This window comes from Solenopsis invicta, chromosome 14, assembly GCF_016802725.1.
Source record: "Solenopsis invicta isolate M01_SB chromosome 14, UNIL_Sinv_3.0, whole genome shotgun sequence".
NCBI classification, from domain to species: Eukaryota; Metazoa; Arthropoda; class Insecta; order Hymenoptera; family Formicidae; genus Solenopsis; species Solenopsis invicta.
In genome coordinates, this window is record NC_052677.1 from 8187325 (window position 1) to 8212294 (window position 24970).

At 28.3% G+C, this 24970-nt stretch overlaps 2 protein-coding genes across 2 annotated transcripts; one reads left to right on the forward strand and one right to left on the reverse strand.

The window, feature by feature from the left end:
- The first annotated feature begins 2719 nt into the window (after nucleotides 1-2719).
- Nucleotides 2720-4428, forward strand: LOC120356867. The gene is made up of 3 exons (XM_039457083.1): nucleotides 2720-2982; nucleotides 3135-3424; nucleotides 4405-4428. Exons 1-3 carry the CDS (start codon nucleotides 2721-2723, stop codon nucleotides 4426-4428), a joined length of 576 nt encoding a protein of 191 aa, XP_039313017.1. The 5' UTR covers nucleotide 2720.
- An 11924-nt stretch (nucleotides 4429-16352) lies between these two features.
- Nucleotides 16353-24664, reverse strand: LOC105192886 (heart- and neural crest derivatives-expressed protein 2). Its single transcript, XM_011157174.3, has 3 exons — nucleotides 23937-24664; nucleotides 19300-19973; nucleotides 16353-17100 (listed from the first exon to the last, which is right to left on the reverse strand). Exons 1-3 carry the CDS (start codon nucleotides 24016-24018, stop codon nucleotides 16966-16968), a joined length of 891 nt encoding a protein of 296 aa, XP_011155476.1. The 5' UTR covers nucleotides 24019-24664; the 3' UTR covers nucleotides 16353-16965.
- Between the last annotated feature and the right edge of the window lie 306 nt (nucleotides 24665-24970).

Consider the following 24970-nt stretch of genomic DNA (forward strand, 5'->3'; position numbering starts at 1 on the left):
ATATATTAGACTTTCAAAAATTATATGGAAGAAAAAGGTATTCCCCTAAAAAATATTGTTGGTTTAACGTATGACGGAGCTGCAGTTATGGTTGGAAAAAATAATTCTTTTTATACGCGGTCGAAACATGATGTACCTCATGTTATTCTCTTGAAGTATATTTGCCACTCAGCGGCTTTAGTTGCCAGCAAAGCATGTAAAAAATTGCCAAACATCTTGGAAGATTTGATGAAAAATATTTATTTATATTTAAGTGGAAGTTCAAAGCGCTGTCAACAATTAGAAGAGATGCAAACTTATTTTCTTCATACCTCGGTCGAAAGTACGCACTTTCGTCCCTAATAGCAGGGACAAAAGTTTAACATTTACTCCCTGTGAGAAGTACACGCGCGCCCTCTATAACGCCGGGAGAAAAAGAATTTCTCATGCGCATTTATACTCGTAACTAGGAACTATTTCTTCTGTCGCTACAACAAATTGTTAACCGCTGTCATTACTGTTGCTACCTCTAACCTTAAAAATCATTATCAATATTGTGCTGTCGTCAGTTAATTTAATATTCAAGTATTATTAAAGTCAATTCAACAACCCAGCAAAAATGAACAATACGTCATCTGATGAATCCGTAGACGAGGAAGATGTTATACGAAATTTCGATGCAGAAGCGCGATTGATAATAAATACAGATACGTTACCAAAGAAATCTGTCGATTGATACAATCTTGTTTACGACACGTATAAAAAGTGGCAGATAGAACACAAAACTTTACTGTCAAACTCTGCAGAAAATAATTTGATTGTGTATTTTAAGGAACTATCTAAAAAATTAAAGCCGTCAACTATATGGAGTGTTTGGTCAATTTTAAAAAGTACATTAAATACAAGAGACAATGTTAACATAAATAATTTTCTTAACTTGAAAGCTTTAGTCAAAAATAACTCTAAAGGATACAAACCGAAAAAGTCCTCGGTCTTGAAATGGGATGAAATTTTAAAATTTATTAATAATGCACCAGACTATGTTCACTTAGCTTCAAAGGTTAGTATTTATATTAATTTTTATTTATTGCTTAATGTTTCATTTTTTTAATGCATACTTTAATTAATAATAATTAATTAATTCATCATGACATGTAAATCGATTTACTATAATAATTGCAGGTTATTTTAATCTTTGGCATATGTGGAGCTCTTAGATGTGATGAACTTACGAAACTTAAAATTCAAGATGTAGAAAACAACGGTAATAAGTATCTTGTTTCTATTCATGAATCAAAAAATGACATGCCTCGACAATTTATTATTGGAGACCTTTTTTATAAGAAAGTTACTCACAAGCAAACCTACCCAACTGTTACACTCCGATTTTGATGAGCTTTGAATATGTTGTAGTCTAGGTCAAAATAAGAGACACGTATTTTTTTATAAGGGCCCATACGCACTTTTAGGGGATGAAACATCTCTTTGAAGAAAAAGACTTTTTTTTTTCGAAGCGTATATCGTCGAAACTATAAGAGATAGAAAAAAATGTTCTAATTAAAAGTTAAATGGCATGAAAAGTACTATACAACAGTGATAAAAAAATTTTTTTTTTTAATATTTTTTATACTTTTCCTCATCACCTACCAATTTTTTTCAAAATTTTTATTTCTTTTTATAAGCGGAATAAAGTTTATTTTATTACGAATCCAACGATGTATAAGAAAGTTATATTCCGACATTTCCATTTGCCAAAAATAATTAAAAACTTCTCTATACTCATGGTACGCGCACCCGTCCGTGTGCTACGGAAGTGTCCCTTTCCAATTTTGACGAGTTTTTAATATGTTGTTTTCTATTTATTCTATTTCTATATTAATTAGTTGATTTCTGAAAAATGTGTCTTTGGGCTACAACTTTATCATACATGTTTAAATTTGTTGTTAAATAGGCTATAAGTTTTGACATAAGATAAATTTTAAATTTTTCAAAAATTTAGAAGAGGAGGGAAGAAGATTTTGAGAAAAATGACATTTTCAAAAAACCTGAGCGAACGGTTATAAAGTACATAGAAAGCCATAAAACTTTTATTTGAAACTTTTTTTTATATCTTTTACCGTTTCGACAGTATTACCTCAGAAATTAAACAATCAATTTTTTTCAACAGCGTGTTTCACCCCCTTAACGGTCATATGGGCGTATAAAAAATGCGTGTCCCATATTTTTATTTGTATTACAACATATTAAAAACTCGTCAAAATTGGAAAGGGACACTTCCGTAGCACACGGACGGGTGCGCGTACCATGAGTATAGAGAAGTTTTTAATTATTTTTGGCAAATGGGAATGTCGGAATATAACTTTGTTATACATCGTTGGATTTGTAATAAAATAAACTTTATTCCGCTTATAAAAAGAAATAAAAATTTTGAAAAAAATTGGTAGGTGATGAGAAAAAGTACAAAAAAAATTTTTAAAAAAAATTTTTTTATCACTGTTTTATAGTACTTTTCATGCCATTTAACTTTTAATTAGAACATTTTTTTCTATCTCTTATAGTTTCGACGATATACGCTTCGAAAAAAAAAAAGTCTTTTTCTTCAAAGAGGTGTTTCATCCCCTAAAAGTGCGTATGGGCCCTTATAAAAAAAATACGTGTCTCTTATTTTGACCTAGACTACAACATATTCAAAGCTCATCAAAATCGGAGTGTAACAGTTGGGTAGGTTTGCTTGTCAGTACATGTCACTGAGGCCTAAAGATCAATTTACTGATAGATTTTTTATCCAGTATCATAAAGGGAAGTGTCAACGTCAGGTTATTGGCAAGAATAAAATTGGGGAGACACCTCAAATTATAGCTGCATACCTTAATTTAGAAAATCCAAAACAGTACACCGGTCATTGCTTTCGTAGAACGGGTGCTACGCTTTTATCCAACTCAGGAGCAAGCACTACCATGCTTAAACAACTAGGTGGATGGAAGTCACTTACAATAGCACAAGGTTACTTTTTTATTTATTTAATTAAATTATAGATATTTCCTATCATTTACTAGTTGTATAAATACATAAAAATTTAATACTCTGTTAACTATTCAGATACTACACATTTTTATCTTAAATATCTTACCTATAAATAATTTAATTATTTACAGGTTACGTCGAAAATTCGTTAAAAAATAGAGAAAAAATTTATGAACGTATTACTAATGCTACTGTATCTAATGATCATTTGAATCCACAACCATCGACTAGTAAAAATTATTCTAGTGGCACAATAACTGCAAATAAAAATTTGAAATCTACTGAACAAAATGATAATTCCGATAATTTTTCTGATGATTTTATAATAAGTGAAGATGATCTAGTAGCAATTGATAAATTAAATCAGTTAACAACAACAAAACCTCCAATAACCTCGGTTACAACACAGACAAAAAGAAAAGTACTAACAGAATCTAATAAACCATTACCTTCAACTCATTTTATGTCATTACCACCAATTCCATCACTCTTTGTTAAAAAACAAGAAAATGAACCACCGTTAAAAATGAAAAAACATTATGAAACTAATACTCATACTGGTAAACTATCATCAGAATGCTTATCTACAAATTTAAATTTTAATAATCAAATTATGAATTTTCAAAACTGTATATTTACCGAAGATATTATTTCTAACTGCTCTAATATTAAGTTTGAAAACTGTGTTTTTTATGGAAATTTCATTAATAATTGTGATAATTCAAATGAAAATGAAAACGATAAAAAAAAACGCAATAAGAGTTTTTAGGTTATAATATGTTTTGTTTTATAAATTATATTATAATTAATATAATTTGTTAAACTAAAGAAAATTAAGACATCTTTGATAAAATGGAATTAATTTATTTTTAAAAGATATGACAGGACTTGACTCTTCGAATGTATTTTATGCCTGCCCCCCCGACCAGCAGCACTCGCTTCGCTCGTGCCGCAAATGTCGGGGGCAGGCATCAAAAACATGCTCATCAACATTTAAAGTGAAAAAAAATAAAATTAATAACGTACTTTCGACCGGCTATGAAGAAAAATCGTATACACTACGCGGGCCAAAAGTTGAAATCTCGGTCCTGCGCGTCATGATGCCCTCGGCTTCGCCTCGGCGCATCATGACGCGCAGGACCGAGATTTCAACTTTTGGCCCGCGTAGTGTATACGATTTTTCTTCATAGCCGGTCGAAAGTACGTTATTAATTTTATTTTTTTTGTAGTGTAATATACTATTTTTACAAAAACATTATAAGATTCTGAAACTCAGCGGCACAAGATGATTGTCTACACATCAATGTATAAAAAGACTTTTGTTAAATTGAAATGTATTGATAGCATACTTTAGTGTAGCTGTGTTCGGAGACAATCTGAATTCTGCTCAAACTATTTTAGAATCTCTTCGAAGTACCAAAATAAAATGTTATTTCCTTTTTCTAAAATGTGTACTGAATTACATGAATGAATTCAATGCTTTATTTCAAAGTAAAACTTCTTTAATAACTGTTTTAAAGAAAGAAAGCATAAGGTTATTTTTAAAAATTTGTTAAAATTTCATAAAATCGTCTTTATTGAAAAAGGGCTTTTCAATTTAACTAGTAATATTTTGCGTTCCACAAATTATTTGCCGATTAATAAAATTTTTATTGGACATGAATGTGAGTTACTATTAGCCACATTAACACTGAATGATCAAAATAAAGTTCGCTTAAATATTTTGTCATTTTATGTTACTAGTACTCAAGAATTAATCAACCGATTGCCTATTAATAGCGCATTGTTTTCTGAATTTGAATTTGTTATACCGTCTCTTGCTTTAGAAGCGCATAAAAATAATATTTTGATCAACCTTGAAAATATATGTAATATATATAAAAGTTTTGTTAATATCAATTCTGTAAAATATGAATGGAAAAGTTTGCCATTCCATTTTACTCAAGATGAAAAAGAAAAATTAACTCAACTTCCTGTAATTAAATTTTGGCTTAAATTACAAAAAGTACAAGATTTTTCAGGTAAATATTTGTTTAAACATATTGCAAAAATAGCACTTATTGTTTTAACGCTGCCTCATTCAAATGCAGAAGCAGAAAGGGTGTTTTCAGTAGTTACTGATATAAAAACAAAAAAAAGTAAGATTGGAAACGATAATGTTAACTCAGTGTGTGTAATAAGGTCAAAGTTTAGTGCTGAAAGTCTAAACTGCACCAATTTCAAGCCGAATTTAAAGCATTTTAAAAAGTTTACCAAAGATATGTATTTATAAAATATTATTTCTATAAACTATTATTTCTAATTCTTGTACTATATAGTTCATTTAAATAATAGTGTGCAATAATGTTTTGTTCAGTACACCCAACGTGTTTAATTCTGTCTCTAGGAAAATTTTCCAAACTGAAAAGTCGATCTTTCTACATACTCGCAGTTCATGATTAACGTAATGACCAATAAGCTCGTTACATTAATTATGAACTGTGAGCATGTAGAAAGATAGTGACGTCTCAGTTTAGAAAATTTCCACAAGGACGGAATTAAGCACGTTAGGTGTACCTATCCTATAAATGAGACTGTACAGTCGTGAGCTAAAAAGTTGCAACACATTTTCTTCGATTGTTTTTGAAATGTAGACTTGCTCATCGAACGGCGAACGTCATTGGTTCTTACCTGTGGATCCAACCAATTACGTTCGCCTATCGATGAGCAAGTTTACATTCCAAAAACCATCGAAGAAAATGTGTTGCAACCTTTTAGCTCACGACTATACCTATCCTATAAGTGAGACTTTTGTTTTGTACATACATACTTTGTATATCTACCAAGTTTTTTATTTTAAAAGTACATATGTTTTCTATTAAATAAAATTGTAAAAATGTTTTATTGTGCCTTATGTTTTCTTAGACATAGCTTATCTCTATATATCGCCGTTGTACAGCATTTTTTTATCACTAAAACAGTAATTTTTTGTTATCATTTTGCGTTTTGACTTTTTTTTTTACAGAAACTCATTAGGTCTGTTTATTTTTGCAGCTAAAGTGAGACAAATATATATTTGGACGTTGAAAAAACAGAAACTAAAGATCTTAAGTGTAAAAGTAACGCGAACAGACCTAATAATATGATGAATTTTAATAGTGACAAGAAAGAATTACTATTTTAATGGTAAAAAATGATTGGAGTACATAATAACTTTAAATTTACCGCTCAGAGGGAATTTCATGGTCAAAGTGAGAAATTATTACACCGATAGAGGGAGGTTGGGTTTGTCTCATATACCAACACTGGCCGGGACTATCCACTGTCTGGTGAAAGCACATTTATGGAGAGGTTTTCACGAGGTAGGCGATATATGTAATATCGTGAGCGATGTACCTGCATCAAAACCTCTACACCCTGGAGTACGGGCTCCAGGGCGTCTTTCCCTCTTTGCTGGGTAAGAATCGTCAAAGTTGTTGATCGGATGGAGTTGATCAGATGATATCATCTGGACTAGTCCCGGTCAAGTTGGCCTTGCCTGGATGACCTGGCGGTTAGTTCCCCCGGAGTAGAGTGGGCTCTGTGAAGATTTCTCTATTCCTCATGAAACAAAAAAATAGTTACAAATGGAAAAACGTAACAAAGTTAAGTTAGAGTTACCAAAAAAAGTAACTCTAACTGTGACTTTATTACAAGTAACGAATTACTTCCTATCCCTGAACTCAACTTATGTAATTAAAAATATTACAAGCATTAGGATAATTTATTTTTCTTTATTTTATCATTATAAACTAGGTATAAATGTTTAATCATCAAAAATATTTATTATAATAAAAATAAAGCAATAACAGTTAAGATTTAGATTCAATTTTGCAAAAGTAAAACACATTCTCTCTGTAAAAAGTGAAATTTACATAGGACAAGAATAAGAAAATAAAAATAAATTTGTTTATACAAACAAACTAATTAAACAAACTAATCTCAATTAAACACTATACTTATAATAATAGATAATTTACACTAACGTTAGTTTTTTCAAGTAGTCATAATTAATTATTTGTATTCTTGATAACTAATCATGTACTATTCTGTAATTCTCAATGTTTCCAAACCTCAAAAATAATGTTAACTTCATAGATTTTTTTACCGATATTAAACAATGTACTTAAATTTTAATTTTTTGAATAATCATTACCTAATCGATTACGTACTCCTATTTTAATTTTTTTTCTAATTAATAATGATTACCTTGTTTTCTTTTTTCTATTAAATAACAATAACCGATTATGTATTTATTTGCTAATTCTTTTGAACAACTTTATAAAAACCTTATGTATGTAAATTTCAAGTATCAGAATATATGTTAAGTCTTTGTTAGTTAAAAGGAAAGCTTTAATGTAAAATTTTATTTCATCAACCCATCTCGTACTCACACTAACCTCCCGACTTAAAAAGATTGCACTCGGTCCGATCCCGAGTTATAGAGATTGAATTCTCTGACTCAAATTAGGACCAACGATCGCACGATTCTGAAAAGGCGTTAAAGCGTGTCATTACACGTTGACGCATAATTTCGGAATTATCAAAAGTGCGTTCGGCTCGTGCCGCACATCCCACTAGTGTGGTCACGAGAATAAAAGAGTTTCTGTTGCATTCTTCCCTGTCTTCCTCAAGTCCCAGACATCTTTTGAGAGATAGCCTTCCTTTCCTTAAAGCCGGATGTAACAATATAAATATTCTCTTCTTGCTATACATTTCTCATTAAATACTTGAAATTTGGATATATTTGGCAAATTAGCTAAATTACAAGGCTGTACGCAATTGCAACTAAAAATACGTATAAAAACATTGAGAAACTATGTCAATTTACGATTAATGTCTCACGAATAATTTAATTTTATATGTAAGTTTTAAATACACAATTTAGAAACCTATACACTAAGAACACATTTTGATAATAAAAGCATTTTAATATAATTACATTTAAAAAGTAAAAATTGTTTTTATTTTTAACCCTTAGCTGACACACTATGAATTTGATATTTTGCCACACATATATGGGTGTACGTCACCGGACCATTTTCAATTGCGTATATTTTGGTATCTAATACATAGAATTTAAACAATTTTTTTTAATCAATACTCCAAAATATTAAGAAGAAGAATGAATAGGTGCGAGACTCGAGAAATTAAATATATTTGAAATATTCAGGAGAGATGGAAACGTACTCGCAAAAAAACTTCTTGTCTTCTTGTAAAATTTGTAGTTTCGAAAGAAAAACCATTAGAGAGATTTTTCCAACAGATTTTGAAAGGTAATAGAAAGAGAGGTTTAAGAAAAAAATATTGTTATTTCAAGTTTTCTGAAAAAAGTATATTTATTCTCTAAGGTGAAATTAGGTGATTTTTTTAGCGTAAGAAAAGATACAAGAGTTGATAGAATGAATCACTTGTTAGCGATTATAAAACTCGAAAAAAACGTAAAATATATACAGCATAATATATTTTATTATTATTTATTACATAGAACATTTGCAACAAATTTTTGATATATGATTCTGTTATACATCCAGCACTCGAAAATATATGACATATTCTTACCTTCTTTTTATCATTTTCTACACGCGCGCGCGCATTTCTTAATATTTCGAAAATAAGTATTTCCGAAAGAAATTTTTCAAACAAAAGTTGTAGAGTTTCAAAAAATCTATATATTTATCTGTTGCCTATCTGTTTGGCCTTGAATGGCGTCACCAAGGTCAGGTCAAACTGATTTTTTTAATAGAATACTCTATTTTTTATTCCAATATCTAATAACTGATGTCAAGAGTTTTTCAAAATACTATAATGCAGTTATTTGTCATTAAGTACTTTCGAGTTATGAGATTTGAAAGTTACAAAAGTGTAACTCATTATGCATATTCCAAAAACACATAAATAGAATATTTCGAGACTACAATCAATTCACTGACTTTATTTTAACTGGCACTTTATTCTTGTACGAGTTCATATCAGGAATGATTTCTCGGTCAAAGGAAATGAGCACAAAAATCTCATTATGCAATTTCGAGAGCACATAAATAAAGGTATTTTTTGATCCTGCAGCCATTTTGCTATTTATATTATAATTAACTAGCACTTTATTCTTGTATATATGTATTTACATCGAAGGAGATTTTTTGGTCAAAGACGATAAGTGCAAAAATTTCATAGTGTATATTTTGAAAGCACATAATTAGTACTAAACTATACCATAAGCATTTTATTTTATAATTTTTTTAACGCATTCCAATTTTCTTAAAAGAAAAAGTTAAATCTTAGCAGAAAAATAATAATTTCTTGCAAAACAGCTAAAGCAATGAAATTGCCATTAGAGCATATATTATATTATGCTCATGCTTTGTCATGACATATTAACTTAACAGACTTAAAACAGACATAATTTCTTCTTTGCATGAATCAAAAAAAATTTTTTTATGAGACATTATAACATCTTAGCAACCTAAAAGCTCTAAAAATTAAAATATATACACTTTATCGATGTTTTGTAATACAGCATTAAAACGATTGTAATATATTTTAAAGGTATGTCGCTTTTTTACCATTTCTATGAGGACATTTATTAATTACCATTTTTATAATTTTTTGATGATTATATGATTATTTAATGTGATAATACTTTTTTTTCCTATGACAAATAAAAATACAATTCAGTTGTGCTTTTTTGTAGACGGAGAAAACCGAGAGTAGGCACGCGCTATGTCGGGATAGGTGCGAAAGAGGGCGGGGTAGGTGAATCGGCAACGCTTTGTAAACTCTTGCCCTGACGAAGCCCAGAACACCTCCCGTGGTCGTTGATGCACGAAGAAAGAGAGAGAGAGAGAAAGAGATAAACAACTCCCATGATACCGTAAGAACTTTGCTATTCTCGGTAACCAGGGGAGGAGAAACCGTTTTCTTCACACGTGAAAATGAATTTTCACAATGTGAAAATTACAAACCGACTTCCAAACATCCATTGCATTACGATCAAAGTTGTAATTATTCAAATATTATATTCATCGGTCTGCTACTTAAAATTATTGTTTGCTTCAATTAAAACAAGCTTTATCTTACTGCAGAGTTTGATGAGTTAATATTTTTTAAATTAATCTAAAGTTAAGTAACTAATGACTTATAAAACTAATTGGTCAATTGTAAAAATTCACACAATAATTATTATTAGATATTAAAATCTGCTTCAAAACCCCATTTTCAAATTATATTTGACATTTTCATTATCTTATTCATTTTTACATGAATAAAAAAATGACTCAATTAAATAATGCAATGGCGTATTAAAATTAAATTAACTTAAATTATAAATTAATTTTGAGAAACGTTATTTATATTAAATTAGAATGTTGTAATTTTTTTAAACTTAAATTATTCTGGACAATAAAATCATCAAATAATTTTAATATTTTAAAATAAGTTTATATTAAATAACAAAGAAACATTGTTTTTTATATGGAAATGTATTTTTATTGTTTTTTATGTAGAAATGTATTTTTTTCTTATACAATTTTTTGTTTTTTGTATAGAATTTTTAAGAAAAAAACTAATAAGTATAGACTTAAGAAAAAAAATCAATAAGTTTATATGTTAAAAATTAAATCATTTAAAATTAACTAAGTTGTAAGTTAAAAAAGTATGAACTTTTTAATTTTATTATTCATCTTTTAATTTTTTAACTAATTACTACCTAATCTTGCTTTACTGGAACTTCAATTTGTAAAGTAAAATTATTTAAATATTTCATGAAAAATTTAAATTTGTACGCGGCTGTGAAATCACGCAACAATTTTAGCAGTAGAACTCACAAGTAATTCCCGCTGCGAAATCGAGCGTACAGAGAATTGTTTTCAAGACAAAATACTTGACAAGGAACGCCGACGTCGGAGATTGAAGGGTTAACACTCTGGCACGCGGAATATGTGAGAGATACTCGAAATATTTACTGCGGTACTTTCTTATAACAATAGATACGGATACTTGATTCAGATCCAAATATTTCAATTTTATCAAATTAAGATTTGATTTAAATTTTACAAGATAAGTGATGAGTAATTTTATCCTTTTTAAGTAAGAAGATTTTCCAATATTTTTTCTCATAAATCAAATTTTGAAAGAATAAATTTATGATTAATATATAGGTATTTCTAAATTTAAAAAATTTTTTATCATATAGTTTTTATTAAACAAGTTTTTAAAATAGCTTTGGGTCTTATGAGAAAGAAAGTTTTAAATAATTTAAACACAAATAAAAAAAACAAATTTTTTTTAAATTATATTTATGAGAAGGATGCAATTAAACATTTTGAAATTAAAAAAATTAACTTTTACCGTTTAATTTTTGTGTGAGGGTATGAAATGTTTTTGAATTATATATAATTCTCTTTTTATGTCATGTGGCGTATATGACGTCATACTAATAAAAATGTAGTAATGTCGCTTGTTACTGTATTAAATAATTATTATAAACAATTTTTTTCCATTTTTTCCAAATTAATATTTATCAATTATAAAGAAAATATTTTTAAATAACAAATCATAGTTTAATTTGATTGTTTAAATTTTATGTACAATATTATTTATTATTTTGAAGATGGCAATGCCAAAAACTTTTTTATTAAAATATATATATGTGAATAAAAAGTCAATTGACTTACACCATATAAGATAAGGTTACCGATATCGCACCGGTTTCTAAATCGCACCACATCGCGTATAAATTCAAGCATAGTACTTGTATACTTTTTGCAAAATTATTTTGCAATTGAAAACTACAAAACATTATCATCATCCTTCATTAAACTCAACATGTTAAGAACAATAGAAATTTTGTTATGAATATTTATAGAATAATCGTAACTTTGCTGCTATTTATTTTCAACACATTTTGTAACTTTATTGCAAAAAAAGTAAAATAAATAATCTAAATTTTGATAATTTGTAATGATCACAATATTATTAAAATCAGATTAACAAAGTTCAAATGACTTTATGTTCTTACTTGCAAATTAAATAAATAAAATTTTACAAAATGCTTTAGTCTCCTAAATCACACTATTGCTTTGATTGTGATTATATATATAAAATGAAATATAATAATCATATAAAACATACATTGTGACAATATTGCCGTAATGTAGCAATGTTATTGCAATATTATTGAAAAGTTATCGAAATGATAACATTGACGAAAATTATATTTAGTTTACGATATTTATTTCCAATATTAATAAAATTATGCTATCTAACGCATTTTTGCTCGAGAAGAAAGAATCGAACAGAAAAAGTGTCGTTTTACATTAGGAAGAGTAATATTAAGCCGTGATGCGAATTAAGAAACCGGTTGCTTAAATTGCATTAAGGTTTTTTAAAAATCGTCATTTAAAAATTTATGACAATACATAAAATTCTGAAAAAAATAAGTATGAAAGAAGAAATGTTGTATCTTATTATGAAGTAAGAAAATTAAAAATATCCCTCCTAATTTTTTAGCCTTTATGTCGAAAATGGTGCGATTTCGGCAAACCTTACCTTACATAAACAAAATGCCTTAACGGTCATAGATAGATATTACTACTGATATTTATCGTGATTTTTTATTTTATATACTTTACAAGTTCACGAAACTGCGCGTCGAATAAATTTTTCGGTCTTAAACACGGTTATAAGTTGAATAAGAATTAATAATATCACGTTATTAAATTAAAAATCAATTTAATGAATGATGCTAACAAGCATTTAAATGCGAGATCTCTTTTTCCCTATAAAAAAACTGTAAAGAATTTGTGTAAAAAATAACACCTCAGTCAAATCAATTGATTTGATTTTTTTTAAGCTGGAAATTCTCCTTAAAACGCATTTTTGAAATTTATTTCATAATTTATTGAAAAAATTTTTTTAAATTTTGATATTTTTATAGAGTTTTGAAAGAACAATTGCAATAAATTGCAATAAACTGTGTAATACAATTTGATAAATATAACGATGATACGCGTAATACATATAATATATGTATAATAATATATATTGTCAATGATCGTCCACGTATCTCACCGCGATTCAATAGTTGGACGAAAGAATTGTAAGAATAACAAAATACGAGACTTCATCAGCATCAAAGGAGCCGGCTGAAATGTTTATGACGAAGCAACAGCGGGCTCAACTATTCTCGAAGTCCCCGTGGACGTGTACGCTCGAGTATAATATATGCCACGTTATGATAAACAAATGGTTTGATAATATCGATCCTCGACTTCGCAATCACTCGCGTACAATACACACAGCCGACAATGTTGTCTTCGACCGGCTCATCGAATCATTGTTTAGACAGACACTGATGGATGGTGCCATCGAGAACAATTACAATTCTTTATGCTCAGAAGGGTCAAAGTTCCTAGTAGCAGGAATTAAAAATTAATTACGCTGATTCATTAATTAGTATAAAATATTCAACTAAACAGATAATTATAAATTAGTATGTATCGTGGCAAAATTTTTTTACTTATGAATTTATTTGTTTAGCCTGCGGTTAGACAATAAAGTTAATATGCCAATACATAATAGCTAATATTTCTTAAATATTTTTCTTTTTTAGCATTTTGTGACTTTTTAAGGTAAATTTTAGCATTTAATTGCACATATTTCCAGATTCTTTTCAAACTTCAGCGCAGCAAAACAACGAATATATGTTTATTAAAGTGCTTTTATTGTTATTTAACATTTTCTTAAGTTATTGGCGTAACTGCAGTGTATTATAACTTATGAACTTTCTTAAAAATATCTAACACATTTCTAAAAAATTATTTTAAAAAGAAGTACTTAAAAAGTTCAACTGTTTCAAGTTAATGCAAAGTAGAAGTGCCGTCGAAGAATTCAAAACTTTGATCTTGTCTTATCTCAAATTCGAGGCAAGATTGAGACAAAGTTTTCGTGTTACATTTTAATATGAGACACATACACACACACACACACACACACACACACGCACACATAGAATTATAGACTTACAATTCCAGATTAAAGATTTTCAAGATTTAAATTTCTTGAAAATCTTAAGTTTCGACAAATTGTAAACATTGTTCTAGACTTTCATAAAATATTTTATGACACTGATAGAAATTATAAAAATGATGAAAAAATTTTAATTTTGAAAAAATCAGATACTGAAATGCATTCAAATATTTTCATAAGATGATTTTTCAGAAATGTATTAAACCTTTTTAGAAAAATTCATAAGTTGCACTACAATTACTCCAATAATTTAAAATGAATGCTTGAATAAGTTAAAAATTTTTGAGTTTTAAATAATAAATATAATTGTCTTCTTAAATAAATAATACAAATATGATTAATAATAAAGAAAAGATATTTCTATTCCTAGACAACATAAAGCTTATAATGTTTAATATAATATTAAATCAAATAATACACAAATCACATTTCATATATATTATTCAAACACTTTTGCGCTAATTACAATTAAAAAGATACGTATTCCTTATGATATGATTACTTATTTGCCAAATAAAAAATAAAATAATCGCTATCTATTATTATTGGTGCTATTTAATTATTCGATAAGTGATTTCTTTTTTGTAGAATTATTTTCATAAATACTTAATTCAATAATGGGTACTTAATATTATAGAAAAAATAAATATCAATAAATATTTTTACATTAAAATAATTAAATAGCTAACTACTTAATTAATTTAAAGTAAAAAGTATTTATTGATAATTGTCAAGTTACAAATACAAAAAGAAAAATTAGAAATTCATTAATCAATTTAATAATGTTGATGATTACAATCATCTCTACTACTCTCTTTCCTTATCCAAAAAACTGTAAAAAATTTATTGCGAAAAATATTACCTCAATCAGAGTTTAAACCTGCATCCCCCAACTCTTTGTTTTGAGGCACTTGTATTGTGTATAAGATCTACGAAACATTATTGTAATTCAATTTGAAAGTTTTTGGTGTTTAAGAAACTAAATCATAAATATTCATTTTAAAATTTACGCACAAGAAATAATATACTTTCCTAATGTTCGGATAAATTCTAAAAATGTTTCTTAATTTGCTTGAAGTAACCGAACATAATAATAATAAATTTGGAGATTAGCAAATGAGTGAGTTAAGCAGTGGGCAGTATCGAAAACGCTGTCTATTGTGGTGCAGGGACAAATAGACACTAATATTTTCTTCTCAGGATATATTGGTTACGTGTAAAGTATCGGATACGCTACACGGGTTCAAGTACTGGCGCCAGGGTAGCCACGAAATCTGAAACCAAGCGTTCCGTACAATAAGCTCTCCGTCTATAATGGACCAGCTGAGTAGAAAGGAAGGATGGAGAAATAGAACTTCTCACGACTTCTTCTTTTGAAAAGTAAATAATAAATATATGTAAACTAAAAATACAAAATGTGTATAAACAATGTAAAAATGTGAAAGAATATTTCTGACATTTGTACTATTATTCTAAATTTTGATTTGAAAAGAAAGGTTCTTTACAACGCATTATTTGACATGCGTATAATAAAAATCAGAAAAAAATAAAGAATCGTATATGCAAATATTAAATAAAAACAAGATCAATAAGCGAACATATAAAATTAGGTTTGAAAGAGATAGTTAATCTTAAATTTGATTTGAGACTCTCATTACTGTAATTAAAATATAAAAACATATACTTTTTATATTTATATCGAGTCTTTTTATATTTTTATAGCATATAAATACCATTTTCATACTTTGAAAAAACGATTCCTTTGAACTTGATAAATTTTATTGTATTTAAATAAATAAATTTATTTAGAATGATTCAAACAAACCAATGTTTATATCAAAAAGTACAACTAATAATAGTGTTAGTTTTCGTCAAATAACAAATGTTGTTTGAATAAAACAACATTTGTATTCAAATAAATAATGTTTTGCATAAACATATGTTCAATGAAACAACTTTCTGTCAAATAAATGGGAATACTAATTTCAATGAAATGTTTTTCTCTGTGTAATATTTTATAATATATAATATAATAATACTATAAATATTTATATTGTTAATATAAGTAAATATATTATTAATAATAAAATTACTTTAATTTGTAATTTTAATTAAATATAATTATTTATTTTATATATAATTTATTTAAAAAATTAAAATGCCTTTTTTTCATAAAAATTTGATTAAAAATTTATACGTACTTATATTATTATCTTTTATATTTATCTTTCTTTATTTAAGAAAATAACTTATCAGAATGTAAAAAAATGGCAAAAGGAAACTAGAAAAGTAGAATGTTTTATTATGGTACATTGTTTATTACTAGCGACATTTTATACATTTCTATGTAACGATACTTTATACAAAACTTTACAAAGAGTCTTAATTCTAATATCAATGATACGTATTCAACGCAAAATCGTGGTCTTAATTACAACTTAATAAAATTATTATTTAACTTATGAAAAAAGACTCATTAAAATAAGGTATACTCATCTTTGGTTCAAAATAACACTGATCGCTACAGAAGGAACAAAATTCTATACACAACAATTATGTACGCGCACTATATACAAAATAATTTCTCCTCTTTTTACACCAAATAATTATATCTTTTTCCAAGCCGCGCGACTTCTCGATATTTTTTTTCAAAAAATTTGGATTTTTTTTATAAAACACTATTTTATAAACAAAATTACAACATATTCGTCAATAATTTCCAATTTTTTGAAATTTTGAATCTCTTCTACTGACAAACATTTAAAAAATGTTTGAAAGATGCTTTGATCGTTAAGTCGCGGGATCGCACTTTTTTCCGACGGTGAAAAATAATGTCAGGCGCAAAAAGGAACGATCGTTTTGAACGATATTTTGTAAAATATCGCGGATATGTTTTGACAGTAGTGTCTCCGGTGTATTTTATTGCATCTGACCCGTTGATGATTCCTGCTTCAATTCAAGGGCCCACATATGCTGCGGCCAACCCGTCCGTCCTTTGCTCTTCGTCGGTTCCTCGTGACCGAGATTCGAGATGGACTGTAAGCACGATTCGTTCTGTGAAGGAATAAAATACTGGATGACACATGTCTCTATTAAAAATCAGCCTTGCCTCTATAGCTAATGTGTGTAACATCAACTCTAAAATATAATATACGTCTTTTTCATTTTGCCTTCAATTTAATACTAGTCGTAAATTGTACATATGGGAACGAAACTTTTAATAATTGCCAGACAAATTGAGCCAAGAGACAAAGAAGACATTGTTTATCGACCATGAGCAAGAATTATAGCGACCTTTAGTGAAGACAGAAAATTCCACGTAGGCGGTAGATGATTGCAGAAAATAAAGAAAACCACAAAATATAGGGTTTGAACAGATCAAATTGTTTCCAAAGTCGGAATTAGACGAAAAATGGAATCGAATCTTTTCTCTGTTTCCCTATAATAATACTTCCTACTAAGTTCTTCAAAGCCAATGACCTCTCGATGTAAACTTAAAGATTCATTATTAGACTAAAACTAAAACCCGGATCCATTTTTCGATGTTCCGTACAAATTTTTCAGTAAAATACAAAAACAATAAATAATGAAATAAATAATTAAGTAGTTTGTTAAGTAGAATCATTAATTACAGCATCTTTATAATTTTATTGGTTTTACTCGATTTTTTTTATTTTATTGTATTATCGTATTAATATAACTTTAGTCAAGCAAACGCAAATTTTAATAAAATTATATTATTTGCACAATCGTGTCATTACATTTTTCTATATAATAATGAAATTATATGACAATATTGGTGTAATTCGTTTGTAATTTCGGGACACAATGATGGCTTTAAAGATCGAGTTCTTGGGACGACGTAAGAACATAATTATAGAGGCGAATGTTTACATTGGAGCAACGCTTATAAAAGCATTTTGAGAGATTTAAGTCCGTCTACAGAACATGGAACAATTCATTCTAAAGAACTTTCTAACCAACGACCAAAAGCTGCTACATGAGGCCTCGAGTAGCTCTCGAAATTCTCTAGTTTTCGGAAAGATGAAAAATTTCACGAAAATGAGGGAAAAACGTAGGAGAAACGAAAATATGTAAGCAAAAATATATTAACATTAACATATATTTCTAATAATAATTGTTTCATCAGTTGTAAAATTTTGTATTTTATATTTTTGTATAAAATTGTTAAGTTTATAAAAATAATTTGGGCGATTGTTATTAAAAAAATAATTGTTATCAATTTATGACATTTTTATTTTTTTAAATGCAAACATTTTACTAACAATAAGCCATTTCTTTTGTTTAATAATGAAGTATTTTTATTCTGCTTTTTTGGATGAAAAAATAATATTTTATCTTTCTCCTTCTTTTTCTCTCTGTAACCATCATTGATTTCATTATTATAGATAAATTATATGAACTATTTTATTGTAACTTTATTTCAATTTTATAAAGTATTATAAAATATTATAAGATAATGACTATGTACGCTTGAAATTATTTAATCAGTAACAGTTTTTACATAAAAAAATTTTTTTCTTACAATTTATTCTCAAAGTCACAATAATCACAGAATAACATAGGATTGAAAGAATTTTATTGTAACTTTACATTAGTAAAATTTAACAAAATTTAAAATTAATAAGACTACGATTTGTATAAACAGAATTTAAATCGGGAAAAGTCCATTGGTCATAGCATGATCTTATAATTAGTACTAAAATAATATTTCAATGTTTTAATCAAACCTGTATAAAAATTAAATTTAAAAGATATCAATTAATTTGTAATTCATTATTTTGAATTTTTATTATTTTAACAACTTTCTTAAACATTTAGTAATAATTATTCACCGACTGGTGCATTGACCTTTTAAAATAAATCAAATACAAAGAAAAAAAACTAAAAATGTACTTACAAAAAAGTTTAAGCTCTCCTATCTAAACCTACCGCTTTTAACCTAATCTAACTAGCTTTTCAAATTGCATACAGACTCACATGCCTTATTTCATATCGCATTAAGCATTAAGTATTAGCCTAGACTGTTTCAGTTGTCTCTACAATTTCATCTTCTTCTTTCATATTTTCATTTTATACACATTCTTACAACACATCTCTTGTGTATCACATTCTCTCTCTCTCTTTCTCTCTCTCATTTACATTTTCTATCTTTTCGTTTTCATCTCTTTCCTTCTCTGCTCCAGAACTCTTTCCCTGCTTTGTATTATTAATTATAATTAAATTATTTACCTGATTAGGTTGAGTCGCTTTATTCCTTCTGCCATTTGAAAGAATCTCCGCGCGGAAAGTTTGCGGCTCCTCTCCCTCGTCACTCTCCAACACCGCCATCAGATATCCAATGTAGGACGCAGCTAGCCTTAAGGTTTTAATCTTTGATAGTTTGGTATCCGATGGCACGTTAGGAATGCATTCTCTCAGATCAGAAAAAGCATTATTAATGCTTTGCGTCCTTCTTCTTTCTTTTTTGTTCGCGGTATTTCGTCTCTTTGGCGGTCTAGATCCCACGCCAACCTCGCGAACGCCCTGATGAAGGTGCTGCTGAAGAGTACCGCCGACGACCTGCTGACCAACCTGGGCGCTCGCAAACTCGTGCTCGCGTCGGTGACCAGGTTGATGATGATGATGATGATGATGATGATGATGTGGGTGGTGGTGATGGTGGGGCGACGTTTCCTGTTGTCCCTGGGAATACGGCAAGGTGGTGTAATGCTGACCAGGTGCTGAAGGATGCACGTATTGCTGCAAAGGCGAGTAACCCGGTTCCTGAACACCGATCTCTTCGATGAGGGGTGGAGTTGACGCGGTAGGACTGCCGGCCCCCGAACTACCCCCCGAGATACCGGAATCCGCGCCTCCCCAATACGTGGATTGACTATCAGCATCGGGAATCGAGCCATGGGGTCCTATGCAAAAATTGAGTGCATACTGCGTTTTTGTATAATCTATACACGGAAAGAATTGTCTCTTAGAATTTACCTTTAAAACCATGATTATTGTAAGATGACATGAATCGAAAAACATCAAAAAAATTTTATTATAAGTATTGTATTACATTACTATAATTATATTATACAATATTACTATACAATTTTAATAAAATTTAACACTTGTAATAAAATTTATAGTAGAATTTCAGATGTCCGTATCATCCTAAGAGTATCATGATTTCAAAGATAAAGCTTAAGAGAAAATTCTCTCTGCGTAGATACATTGGTAAAATTGATTCTCAAAAGTCTCAAATAATTCTTGCAAAAATGGTTGGCGCAATAATTATATGCTATTTTCTTATATAAAAAATTCTTTTTTGCAAAATAATTACTCGATTGTTCGTTACTTAAAGTTATGATTTTTAGAGATTTTAGATAGGAATTTAACCAGATTGTAAGTGAAAATATTAAAAAAAGGAACGTGAAAGTCTTTTATTCTAAGTATATTCTAATGTATTTGACTAAATGAGAGCCACATAATTTATTCTTTTTTTTTAACTTTATTTAATAAAATTTTATAAAAATTATTTAAGACAGTTTTTAAAAAATAAATTAAGTGGGTCTTTTTCAGGTATTCTATACATTAAAGAGTATAATAACATTTAAAATAATGTTATATTATATGATGTCTCTTAAAGTTGTTTAAGTACGTGAAGTACGTTTAAATTTAATTTGTATTTGTTTTTAATTTTTTTAATTAAATTTGTTTTTGTTAAGAACTTTGTTGGATTTCCGTAATTGTTTCATACCAAAAATGATACAACAGCATCGCAATTTAAGGTATAATACTATAAAACAAGATTGAAAAATAACGCGTTATTTAAAATGTTATCATTGTTATCATTGTTACTTTTTCCATCTGTTACAATAACATTATATTTCTACACTAACGGTAACGAATTTCATCGTAACTTTGCTACCTGCGTGTGGATCATGTTGTGATTAATCAAAATCACAACAGATTTCGTATTGAACTGATCATATAGCGACATAGACAATTGGATGCCACTTTTTTAAAAGTATGTATTGTTCTATGTATTATTTTTTTAAAATAGCATCCAATCGTTACTTTCTAAGTAACTTTAATATGTTCTTTTTATAAAATACGTTCCCAAATCAATAATAAAAACCTTTACTTATTGTTAGTTTTAAGTATCAAGGTAGTCATGTGTCTACATGTATTTCTTGTAATTTCTTGTTAATTTGTTATAAACAAATGAAAGTAATTTTATTTAAATAATCATATTATTTGCAATATTTGTTAAATACTAATGTAACACATTAAGCTAGCAACAGACGTTGAATTATTAAGCAAATCGTTTGCGTAAATACTTAAAGCAAAAAATATATTGCTTGCATAAGAAACTCTTGTACATTGTTTATTCATAAACTTCTTTTACATTTTATAATAAATTTTTCTTTTATTAAATGCCATTCTGTTTGTGCTATGCTATTTCATTGACTAGTTTATGCATCATTGGTTATAACGATACATGAATTAATAACTAATTAATGATAAGAAAAGCGAAAATAACGTCAACCTTCGCGCACAAACAGGAAAATCGAGTTTTACCTTCAAAGAACTTTTCCGTTCTTAAACTTACATAAATAGAATTATCTCATTAGATGCGTTGTTACAATTATTAAAAATCGTAAAGTAAATGCGATCCATAATATAATATAATACATAAAATGATATAGCTAAGAAAAATGATAACATATTACAGCAAATCCGATACATAGCTTAAATTTAATTGGCACGCAAAATTACATTGAGAAAAAAAGTTATTATGTTAAAGAATAGAATTTAATAGAATTTGATAAAAACTGTTTAGTTTAAGCATTTTTTAACAACGAAACAAAAATTTTGTTTTATATAACAAAAGTTTAGTTGCTTCTGTGCAAAATAAAAAAAATATTTATCTATGCCAAAACTAAATAGTTTTGATACATTTTAAATTATTTGTTTAACAAAACAATTTTTCTAGATTAACTTGACTCAATTTTTTAACGTAACCAAATTTCCTTAGTTTGAGTATTTAACTTAAATACTTAAAATAATTGAACTTTATTACTTATTTATGTGTTTAACTTTAATACGTTTTTGTATATTTAACTTTATTACATAAATGTAATGTATATACATAAGTTATTTAAACTGAATAAATTTAATTAAATTAAAAAAAAAGGGGAGAGATCTACAAGAACCGAATCTAGCTCTCTGCAAATTTTGTCTAAACTTATGAAAATTCATATTTTGGGGTCAATTAAATTTAATTTGAGTAATTCCAGTTTAAAGAGAAATATTTAGTGCCATAGTACTAATATGTTTATTTTGAAAATAATTTTTTTCGAATATCTGATATATCGAAAAACCTTTAAAAAAATATGGCAGTTGTATTGATAAATGATCTGAATCATTCTAGAATGGCAGAATTTTCTCTATTGTTTTTGTATTTGATGCCGACTCTGTCACATGTTAAAATTTAAGTAATATGTGCTAATAAATCTAGAAAAAAAACATCGCACTAAATATCTCTGAACTGGAATCACTGAAATTGAATATAATTGATCACAAGATATAGATTTTCATGAGTGTGAACAAAACTTGAAAAAGCCGGAATCAGCTCTTATAGACCTGCCCCATTCAGTCACGTTAACAACTTTTTTTCTTGGTGAACAATAATTTCTATAATTTAAAAAATTTTGCTCTTTTAAGACACTTTTTTACATTTCTACTTTTTAAATTTTTATCTATGGGAAAATTGCAGAGTGCGTACTAATCTTCTAAATCGCATTCATATTTTATATTTTTATTTAATATAAGCAACATTTAATGACAAAAATATGAAATAATAAGAAATGAGTAATATCAATAAAAATTTAATAGGTAACATCTTGTCTTGTACATGATGATAACACTTTAAAAAATCATGTATAACTGATATTAATTTTTGATCAATCATGCAATTTTATAATAAATCTTTACATCTTTGTAAAAAAAATTTATTGTATAATACTTTACATTTTTTGTAAATACATATTTGCAATTATTATAAAGATTAAATCGATATTTCCGTAGAATCTATTAAATTTCTTTTTTAATACGTATCACCACAAATTTTATTACAATAGATGATATTAATGTAAGACTGATATTAATGTAAGACTGAAATAATAATAGTTACATTCATATCAATTATATAATAATTGATATGAATAAAAATATTTCAATTATAAAAAAAATAAATTTAAGCCAATTTTATTTCAACATCCTTTTTATTATTATTATTTATTAAGAAATAATAAGTTAAATCCAGACTTACAAACGTCAAACATAATTATTTAACGTTATTTATTAATGATTAAATATTTAATCTTTTTATCAATAAATTAATAAAATAAATATCACTCAGTAATGCCTGATATTTTTAATTTTAATTTATAAAATTCAATATTTTTAAAAACAATACGATTGAGGAGGCCTAGGTGTGATTTAGGCGACCTACACGTTGCAAAAAGATTTATAATAAATTAATTTGTTATTGTTAAAAGTTTGAACATTGTAATCGGTATTTGAAATATTAACCTGCAATTTCAGACGTCTTTTTGTGTACAATTCAAATATGGGACATATAATTTAAAAAATAACTTAAGAGGTATGCATTCGGCAACTCTTCCCTATGTTTAATTATTCATTATAAAGAAAAATTTTGATACATCTATTAAACTTTTTCCACTTAAGAGTAAAATTTAAATTTAAAATCGCTACTTGCATTAGTTTTGAAAACAATCAAAAATCTGCTTTGCTTTGGTATTTAAATTAATTTTGGGCGTAATTGATCTTGTTAATTAGGATGAGTGCATGTATGTACTCACCGTAGGGAAGTTGAGTGACATAATTATATGGTTGATGCCACTGCGGATAGTACTCCGTCTGCGCCTCGTATCCGCCAAGCATTTTGCCTGATGTTATCACTGTTAGATTCTATTACTTTATCACACCTCGTGGTAATTTCACAAAACTTTCACCGCAAATTCTCAACTTAAACTATCGTTATCAATGAATTATTTTATTTTATTTTACGGTTTAACAGTTTTATTCTATCGATGACTGTATCTTGTTATATTTGTCAATCATGAAAGCTGACTTTTTCGACTTTCATCAAAGGAACAAAATTTGACCTCAAACTATTGTGTTTTATTTTTTCTGTTTATTATATTTTTCATTATTTTCTCAAGTATACGAATCTCTCCAACTTGCACTTAAACAAAATGAAATTTATCGCGGACCGAATTATTTTGTATTTACACAGATTATGTTGTTTTTCAATAGTCTCTTTGATTTCCACTTGGGTATCGTCCCAAAAAATGAAAATTATCGTCGATATATACTTCTAATTATTTTTTATCTTTAATTATCAATTTTTTTTCTACTTTTCTTCTCTCTATTCGTGGAACGTCTCTTCAATTCGCTTTTGAATTTCGCGAGCTTTCACGAGCTGACGTAGACTGTCATACGATGTAAACTGAAGTTGTTATATTCTCGGTCTCGTTGTCGAATAGCGCGATGCAGCTTCGGATGTGCAGTCAAAGGGACACTGAGAAAGCGGAGTTCGGCGCGGTACCGATCTGTTGCCCCCCTTGTTTCCACGATACGTCGCAGTCCCCGGTTGCCTCGCCGTCGGTGGTAGCAACCGCGAGTACGGGTGGGTGTACCCGTGGAGAGACCTATCGTGATCCGACCCCGTCAAAATAGGCGGGGCTCGGTCTAGTCTACGCCCCTGAGAGGAACCCCGGATTCAATTAGTAAATTGAGGGAGCTCGCCGGCGACGGACTGCGAAGTGGGGTATGATTTAGGATATGACGTTCCTCGGAGGAGACCTTCTCCTCCTCCGCCACACGGTCCGCG